This window comes from Carassius auratus, unplaced genomic scaffold (genome assembly GCF_003368295.1).
Source record: "Carassius auratus strain Wakin unplaced genomic scaffold, ASM336829v1 scaf_tig00215906, whole genome shotgun sequence".
NCBI classification, from domain to species: Eukaryota; Metazoa; Chordata; class Actinopteri; order Cypriniformes; family Cyprinidae; genus Carassius; species Carassius auratus.
Genome location: NW_020528302.1, coordinates 158,022 through 166,994, shown reverse-complemented (window position 1 = coordinate 166,994; position 8,973 = coordinate 158,022). Strand labels below are relative to the sequence as shown.

General features: G+C 40.0%; 1 protein-coding gene across 2 annotated transcripts; it reads left to right on the top strand.

The window, feature by feature from the left end:
- Positions 1 to 170: 170 nt before the first annotated feature.
- On the top strand, positions 171 to 8,517 carry LOC113096278 (protein KHNYN-like). 2 transcript variants are annotated; one of them, XM_026261637.1, is made up of 9 exons: positions 171 to 607; positions 1,555 to 1,763; positions 2,007 to 2,141; positions 3,297 to 4,765; positions 6,116 to 6,246; positions 6,330 to 6,426; positions 6,599 to 6,706; positions 6,913 to 7,014; positions 7,681 to 8,517. In XM_026261637.1, exons 2-9 carry the CDS (start codon positions 1,566 to 1,568, stop codon positions 8,015 to 8,017), a joined length of 2,577 nt encoding a protein of 858 aa, XP_026117422.1. In that variant the 5' UTR covers positions 171 to 607; positions 1,555 to 1,565; the 3' UTR covers positions 8,018 to 8,517. The 2 variants fall into 2 exon arrangements, with proteins under 2 accessions (XP_026117422.1, XP_026117421.1); XM_026261636.1 differs by having other exon boundaries at positions 173 to 607; positions 7,678 to 8,517.
- Positions 8,518 to 8,973: the final 456 nt, after the last annotated feature.

The window sequence follows — 8,973 nt, the reverse complement described above, 5'->3', positions numbered from 1 at the left end:
TTGTATGTTCTGTGCCTGTAAACGAGCTTAAAGTAACTTTGGTCAATGATTACAATGGACTTGGGAGTTTTCTATAGGTTAACATGTTTGCTGTTGACTTTAAACGGATGTGGCATTTTTGCGTCAGTGGAAATTCCCGCACGATGTCACTGTATCTGCCTAAAGCCATAATAAAGCCTGCGTCCGTCTATTTTTCACGCACTTCCATATATTAAGTCATATAACGTGTTTTTAAATCGTGTCTGGTCAGATGTCCCTCGTGTTTCAGTGTTTCACGCCTGTAGATGTCTGTGAGCACGCGTTAAAGCGCGTCAGCAGACTGTCCGTGCGCGTGCTTTATGTTCATTACGGTAGAAGAAGATCAGCGCAAAGTTTCCCTTTGGTTTCATTTGATCAACAATCATCATGACCTGTCCAAAATGTGGATCAACGAGTCTCGCGGAACCACGAGCGATCTCTAAACCAAAAGAAGCCTTTTATAAGCGAGCAGGACTACATTTGGACTGAATCTGGAGCGTCGCAGAAGAGCGTTCAGACTCGCTCCGGATTGTTTATCGCGACGCTTCGTAAACACGAAAGAGCGCAGTTTAAAGTTCACGCGATTATGGTAAGGACGCCTGTTTACAGTCGCTCGGTTCTATGTAAAGTACACATTTCTGTTTTATACTTGTGTTTTTGTTAATTAACACCGTTGTTGAGTTTTTATCATGAATCTGTTTCGTTCGTTATAATTGTTAAACACATTATATTTAATCGTTTGACCGATTTTAATTGCGAAACCCAATAGTACTCGAATATAAACATGTTCTAAGAACGTCTCGCTATTCCTAACGTTCCCTTTAAGTTCTAAAATGATATTTGTGAATGTTCTCTCAAAACTTTCAGTGATGGTGTATTATCTTTTTTCTTTCTTTCTTTCTTTTTTTTTTTTTGAGGAGTGGGTGGGGGGACTTGAGGTTATGTTTGGGCCCTTCTGTACACTACATGTGCCATCACATAGAACATCAGCATGGAGTAACACAAAATACACAAACATATGCTTTGAGGTTCATAAATAGTACAATTAGTATGCAACATGTTTAGGCTACAGTCAAAGTTTAAGTGTAATATTAAATATTCATTATAATAATAAACAGGATCTGTTCTCTAAGTTGAGAGATCAAAACCCTCACATAACTTTGAGCAAAAAAAAAAAAAAAAAAAAAAAACAGAGATACTTATAGTATTATAAAAGTTATTGTGTTGAAGCGATCTTTAACCCACATCTGTGTTATCTGGGATTTCCATGTGACTGTTTTCTGAACATAATGAGAACATTAGTTTGGATGTTCTCCAAACCATCTGAAACTTATAAGTAGTAATGAAAAAAAGACCAGATAACTTTGAATGAACATGCTATTAACATTATTTGGACCCTGGGATTTAATCGATTAGTACTTCTGAACAATGCAAACTTCTGCTAATATACTGAAGTTGGACTTTATATAGTTTTGTTCTTGTTCTCTCTCGTCTGAAGCTCCACCGTTGACTGTGTCCTTCTCACGTCTCTTTCAGTGAGTTGCATCATGGCTCTCTCAGGTCTGATGGAGGACGAGTTCACCTGTGCAGGTGTGTTGAGGGGGGCGCTGCTGGCACTGCAGCCCACCGTCGAGCGGATCTTTGGGGTGAAGCTGAGTATCGGAGAAGAGGACGCTCTGTCTGCGCAGAGTGGTCAGATCTGGCTGCAGCTGCTGGGGGCTTCAGGAGACGTGCAGGCCGCGAAGGTGCTTCACACTCTAAGACTTTCAGTTTCTGTGCACCTAAAGTGAAACGGCAACAACAACAACAACAACATGTATTTATAAAGTCCTGCTTGATGTGGAATAACAAGTCTAAGTCTAGAACTGCATGTTCCCATCACAGATGCTTGTATTGGTTTAAGGATGCAAAAGCTATAATTACAATAGAAATGTTTCCTAATCGAATTCCTGAGGGTTTACTCAACTTATATGTTATGCATCTTGTAGCTGTTTGTGAAAGGTGTCGTCAATCAGGAAGCTCAGCAAGAGATCCAGTTTCCTGAAGTGCTTCACTGTGTCTTCAGTGGTGCTAAAGGGCTGTTTATGGATGGCCTGATTAAAAATTCCTCCGCTCAAATAGTGGTGAGTAAAGGGTTTTCTAAAGACCATCTGTGCTGTATTTTCTGATATAGTTTCAATGCTACTACCCTTTAACCCCTTTTCAAAGTATATATAGCTGAAGGTTTTTATGTGTAAACATATTACTTTTCTTTGCACGGCACAAAAACATTAGAGCCAAACCTGATTTTTTTCATAAACGTCGATTATGAAACATTGCCATTTCAATCAAACTTGCGCAAATATCTGAAGATGGTGGGTGCATAAACAAGCTTCATTGTTCCACCCGCCTCCTTGCAGCAACGCCTTTTTTAATACGCATGACATCATTTCCATATTCATATTTCCATCCAGATGTTATTCTACCACCTTTGTTACTCGAAACTAGGAAAAACAGAAGGTGAGACAGACACACTACAGTGGCCTCAAATTTGAAACGTATCTAAACATCCATAAAACAAGATAAATCTTACCTTAGAAAATCAAACTGCATAAAATCAAGTAGATCGATGTAACATAAAAAATTACATAAAAATGCAGGATAAATGTAACATAATAAATTCTTAAAATGCAAGAACACAATAAATGCATAAAATGCAAGATAAATGTAACCTAATAAATGCATAAAATGTAGGATAAATGTAACATAATAAATGCATAAAATGCAAGATAAATTTAACATAATAAATGCATAAAATGCAAGATAAATGTAACACAATAAATGCATAAAATGCAAGATAAATGTAACACAATAAATGCATAAAATGCACGATAAATGTAACCTAATAAATGCATAAAATGTAGGATAAATGTAACATAATAAATGCATAAAATGTAGGATAAATGTAACATAATAAATGCATAAAATGCAAAATATAAACATTACATATAATATGAACATTACATAAAAACAGCTTGAAAATCACTTGGAAAAAAAATTCACAAAATGCAAGATAACAGTTAACATTAAAAAGAGCATAAATTCGAAGATAAATGTAACTAGAGAAACAAAATTGTGTAAACGTATAGATATAAATGTAAATCATAGTAAAATGAAAATCAAAAGAAATTACATAAAATGCCAAATAAATATTACATTGAAAAAAAAAGAAATAATAGATGTTACTTGATAAACATATAATGCATCAAATGCATGACTTGTGCTTTCCCGTCCTACAGGTGGGATCTCAAGGCATCATCCTCATAACCGGGCTGGCAGAACCTGTGGTGAAAGCCTATTCCTTTATTACTGACCTGCTGGAGAAGTACAAGAGCAGCCAGGGACGGCGCAATGAGGCTGGCCTCGAATCCCTGGAGTCACGTCGGGCCTTCAAAGCCATCGTGGAGAGTCTGGAGGACCGTCACACCCTGGACCTGCTGGTGTTACCTGTGCTGGTGAAAGAGGTCCTGCTGGATTTGGTCAAGCAGTCTGGATTGGACTCGTATGCAAAGCGGGACCGGGAAGGTCTGATCCCGTTCAAAGGCAATGGATCGTGGGCGATGCAGAGAACTGTTGATGAAATAGATTTTGGAGGCTCTGAGGGGCAGCTGAGATCGAATTATAATGCAGAGAACTCACCTTCCAAGCAGCCAGGTCTTTATCTACAATCTGCCCATCACAGAATTAACGGGACGGATGATTTCAGCAGAAAATCATACAACTCTTTTTCTCAAAGCTTGGCCCTTGACCCAACACACTTTGAGATGCCGGCGTCTCCAGAACGAGGTTCGCCACAAGAAACCAGATCTAAAACGCCATCGCATGACTCTGTGCTGTTGTCCGCGGGGAGCAGAGAGGATTTCGACCACCTCCTCATGTTCTTCACCACAATGGGATTTGCCAAGGACGTGGTGCAAGCTGTTCTAACCCGAACCGGTCCCAGAGAAGCCTCGCAGCTTCTGGATTTGATCCAGCAGGAGCAGCACAAATCTGGCCAGCGGAACCTCCCCAGCGAGTCCCAAAATGTGACGGGAATTGGTGGAGAAATGCATGAGGCACTTCAGATTCTAGAAGCCAGTAAAGAAAAACCCAATGCTAAAGAGGAAGACTTTGTCTTGGATGTGTTGAAGAAGGCTGCGGCCACTTGTGGCTACACCGAAGAGACAGTAATGGAAGTGTGCAGCAATCTCCCCGAACTCAAGCCACACGAGCTGCTCATGGAACTGCAGAAACAAGGAGAGGTGAACAGGACCAGAGGAGGCTCTAAAAAAGCTGACTGGAAGATTGGTCCAAATTCAGTCGCAGATCTCGACACCGGGAGTGAAAAGGCTGGAGCAGAGATGAGGACCACAAAGGTAGACCCATCCAATCCAGTGAACATTAATGGCAGGCCTTTATCGGTGAGAGGACCACCGCAGACGACATACTGCTTTGAAACCTTGGACTCCGAAGTACAGCCAATGGATTCACACGTCCAACTGCCTCCACGGACTATCTGTCAGAACCCAGATCTCAGTTCCCCAAATATCTCCAACCAGTCCATTCCGCACAAACCTCAACACGGCAGATCAGGTGCAGCATCGGTGGTCACAGGATCACAGCGGTTCCTCGAGAGCCTCAAGACACCCTTCAAACTGCAGCTGTCGGACGAGCCTGGTGACTCCATGCTGCGTCAGATCATCATCGATGGGAGCAATGTCGCAATGAGGTAAAAACCACGAGATGGTGTGCCTTCTAGTGGTCAGAATGAGAACACAGAGACTCCCTGATTCTCGCAAAAGGCATCATATGCATTCCTGTCTGTCAACAGTCAATCTCTAGTGTGTTGTACTTAAAGTGTAGCAAGTATTGATCAGAATTTAAGATGATGTGACTGGTATCTTTTTTTCGAAGCCCCGCACATGACATGCAAGAAAAAATAAATAAATTGTGCGCACGATTTACTAAAACGAACAATTACTATTGCGTTCCCTCAATTTACTATTGCGTTCAGGAACTAATTAGTAAATCGTGCACACAATTTATAAATCGGGTGAACGCAATAGTAAATCGTGGGAACACTATAGTAATCGTGTGGACGTTTTAGTACATTGAGGGAACGAATTAGTAAATCGTGCACACAATTTAGCCTTATATTTCCCTGCGTGTCATGTGCGGGCTCCATACTTTTTTATGACTGATAGTCTTTTTTAAATATATTGTTGCTGTAGCCATTAAAAACTACAGTGCTATGAAAAACTCATTTCTAATCCATTTACACACAGAATGGTTCTCCTGTGTAAATATTCTTAAATCAAGAAACATTTTCTTGAGCTGCGCAATGACACGTTAAGGCCAGATACGACAGGTCAACACAGTAAAATGTTTACTAATCGATATCGCCGTCTTCGAACTGCTGAGTACATTGAGACAATTGTTGTGTATTACAAGTTTTTTTGAGTTAAATGTTTAAAAATGTTATGTCAGCCAGGTTGAAAATTCTTGTATGCTGCGTCCTCTAGCTCCCTGCCATGCTTCGGACGAACACGTTGGTGTTTTTTCAATGTATGCTTCAGACACGGGTCACAACGAGGGGTTCCCCATAGCGCCCCCTAGAGGATGCAGTTCGAAGTTCCCTTGAAAGGGAACTGTACATTTAGGTGCATTTAACTTCTGCTGAAGTAGAGAAAGAAACTTGTTTTGAGAAAATGGCTTTAAAGTTATGTTCTGAATTTGAAATCTACTGATGGATATAACACTTAAAAGTGAATTTTGGATGTTTTCTTTTAACTATCCTGAGAGAAGACATGTTATTGAGTCTGGTTTAATAAAAAGCTGGTCAAAATTCAGTGAAAATTGATAAACCTGTATATGCCAATGGGATCAGGGAAATAGATGTTTTATCTTTGAATTATTTTTCGGACACCTATTTCTCTGATATTTGTTCTTGTTTAATTTGTAAATTCAGGTAAATTTGAAACAAGACTTCATATCCAGTAAAGATTTTTCATCTCCAGTAAATGTATCTTGATTTAAGAATTGTACATGAACCTGTGAATCTGATGCCTGTCTTCTGCAGTCACGGTTTGGGGGTGTTTTTCTCCTGTCGAGGCATCGCTCTGGCCGTGCAGCAGTTTTGGGCGAGAGGTCATCGTGAGATCACCGTGTTCGTCCCTCAGTGGAGACAGAAGAGCAACTCAAAGGTTAAAGGTGAAGCTCACTCTATGCCTTCACATCTCAGTGTGTTGAGACCGCAGCGAGTGTGTCATCATGTGACTCTGTGTCTTCTGTAGAGAGGCAATACATGAATGAACTCTGTGATCTGGGTTTCCTCAAATACACTCCATCCAGAGAGGTCGAGGGCAAGAGAATCAACTCATACGACGACCGGTAATGAATCATTTCATCTCAAATCAACACAAAATAGCCGGATATTTTACATGCAATTCACATACATAAATCTTACATTTAGGTCTGAATATTAGTTGAGTGCAAGAGCATGCAGCCGAGGCGTAAACTAAAACAGTGCTGATTCGTTAGTTAATGAGTGATTGTTGGTTAGATTCATGCTGGAGCTGGCGCAGAAGACCAAAGGAGTGATTGTGACCAATGACAACCTGAGAGATCTGGTGGACGAGTCGCCCGCCTGGAGAGACATCATTAAGAAAAGGTTATATTCACAGTCATCCCATCTCAGATTTGTGTAACTAGTATATTATGATTGTTCTATGTGGAAAGCGAGATCTTCATAATTGAAGCTTTCCTGAAGCATCTTAAAACGATTCTTTTGAGGGTAGCTCACTAGGGTTCGTCTGGTGAACAGGGTTTTATATCTGTCTCAGTCGTGGTCATTCACTGATGGAAGTGTTGTTTCAGTTTGCTTCAGTACGTGTTTGCCGGCGATCTTTTCATGTTACCTGACGATCCTTTGGGCCGCGGTGGTCCTCATCTGAGAGACTTCCTTCATAAACACAACAGGTACTAACATCCACTCCACATCACACTGTCTTCTAGAGATTTTGGACTCAAATGATGTGCACTGCTGTCCAGAAGTTTGGGGTTGGTAAAGAAAGAGGTCTCTTCTGCTCATCAAAACTGTATTTTCAGCATCATTCCTCCAGTCTTCAGTGTCACATGAGCTTCAGAAATCAGAATAATATGATGATTTACTGCTCAAGAAATTGATTATTATCAATATTGAACACAGTTGTGCTGCACAATATTTTTGTGTAATAATTGAATAAAACTAAATAAATCTTACGACCCCAAACTTTTGAACGGTACTGTACATGATTAATTTATACTTTTGTCACAAAAACGCAATGCATTATTCATATATTTAAATATGAAGAATTATTATACGATTATATATAGGCAGTGATTACAAACTGAATGGCCACAAGTATTTAGTATTTTAATCAGTATTATGTGTTTTCACCGTTGGGTAATATTTAAGCTGAAAATGCAAACATGGTGATTTCAGGGGATTGTTGGGTTTTGTTGTTTAGGAGATTTACCAAATGATGCCTTTTTTTCTGTAGAACACCATTTTTTGAAACAATCTATGTGCTATATGTTCTCTAAATTTTGACAACAACAAAAAACCCATTGTGTTGTGTTTGTGTGCCTGTGCCTCGGCAGTAGTTTACCTGTCCCAGGCAGTCACTCATACGCAGGTGCATCCGCGTCCTCTCCTCATCGGCCTGCCACGCTGCACGCTCACACCGAAGTGCTGCGCTTTCGAGACCGGACACCGGGGGGTCCCAGCAGAGGTCAGGGGTCAGGCAGAGGTCAGTGGGATGAGGGCGAGGGGCGTCAGGAGGTCAGGGAGAGGACGGCGGAGGAGACGCTGAAGCTGCTGCAGGGTTTAGTGACGATCTTTCCTGGCCAGGAGAGCGTGATTATCATGATCCTGCAGTGTCACCCGAGGATCAGAGACGTCAGCCGACTCACAGACCTCATCCTGGAACAACAGGAATGAACTGAGACGAGCAGAGGAAGACGGGGACGGCCAGCGTCTGGAAATATTGTGTACTGAGCAATACATAAGAATATAATCATCATTTCTTACGATTCCAGAGCTATTTAACTCCCAATGTGCTTTCATAATTTATAATTTACATAATTTATATTCAATGAGTGTGAATGAGTTTTTATGAACTTTTAAAAATTTTTTACAACTGCAGTTGTGCTTTAGAATGTGCTTTTAGGAGTTTTAATCTGAAATATCAACGCTTGATACTATTTATTTTCACATGATGTAAGGACAATAAAAATATGACGAGTGTAAGAGACCAAATCAAGCAAAGAATATGCCTTAAAGAGTTTACTTAGACATTTGTCTTGTTTTCATGGTTTTCCTTCAGGGACGACGGATGTACATCAGCAATGTCGCTATGCTCTGAAATGTTTACATTTTGTATTTTTATGCAGATGTTCATTAATGCGCTCTGTCCCTATTAAACAGCTACGTAAATCAGGTTGTCTGTGAATTTGTGTTGCAGGTAATCTATTTAAAACACATCAGACCTGTTGATTCAACCTATGGAGTCATTTTTTATTGATTTGTTTCAGTATTATATTCAAACTGATTAAATAGTTTAATATTTATTAAGAACTACATCTGCACCTAAAGTTTACTTGATATTTATATGATCAATTTGAACACTTTTTAAAAACTGAATATCCACAGCGCAGTCATGCTGTGTACCAGCAGAGGGCGCTATTGCACCACTGATGCTGCATACATAGTGAGCCATATGAGTGAATGGGGTATAAAATATCCTATAGATTATAACCATACTCACCCAGTAGATCGTTTACATTAGGAATTGCAATTGTTTGTTACTATTACAAGTTTTCAGAAATGTTATGTGCAAATGAATTGGAAAAAGCTAGGTCCAAAATGTGCAATTATGTTGGCATTGATGGAAGTGC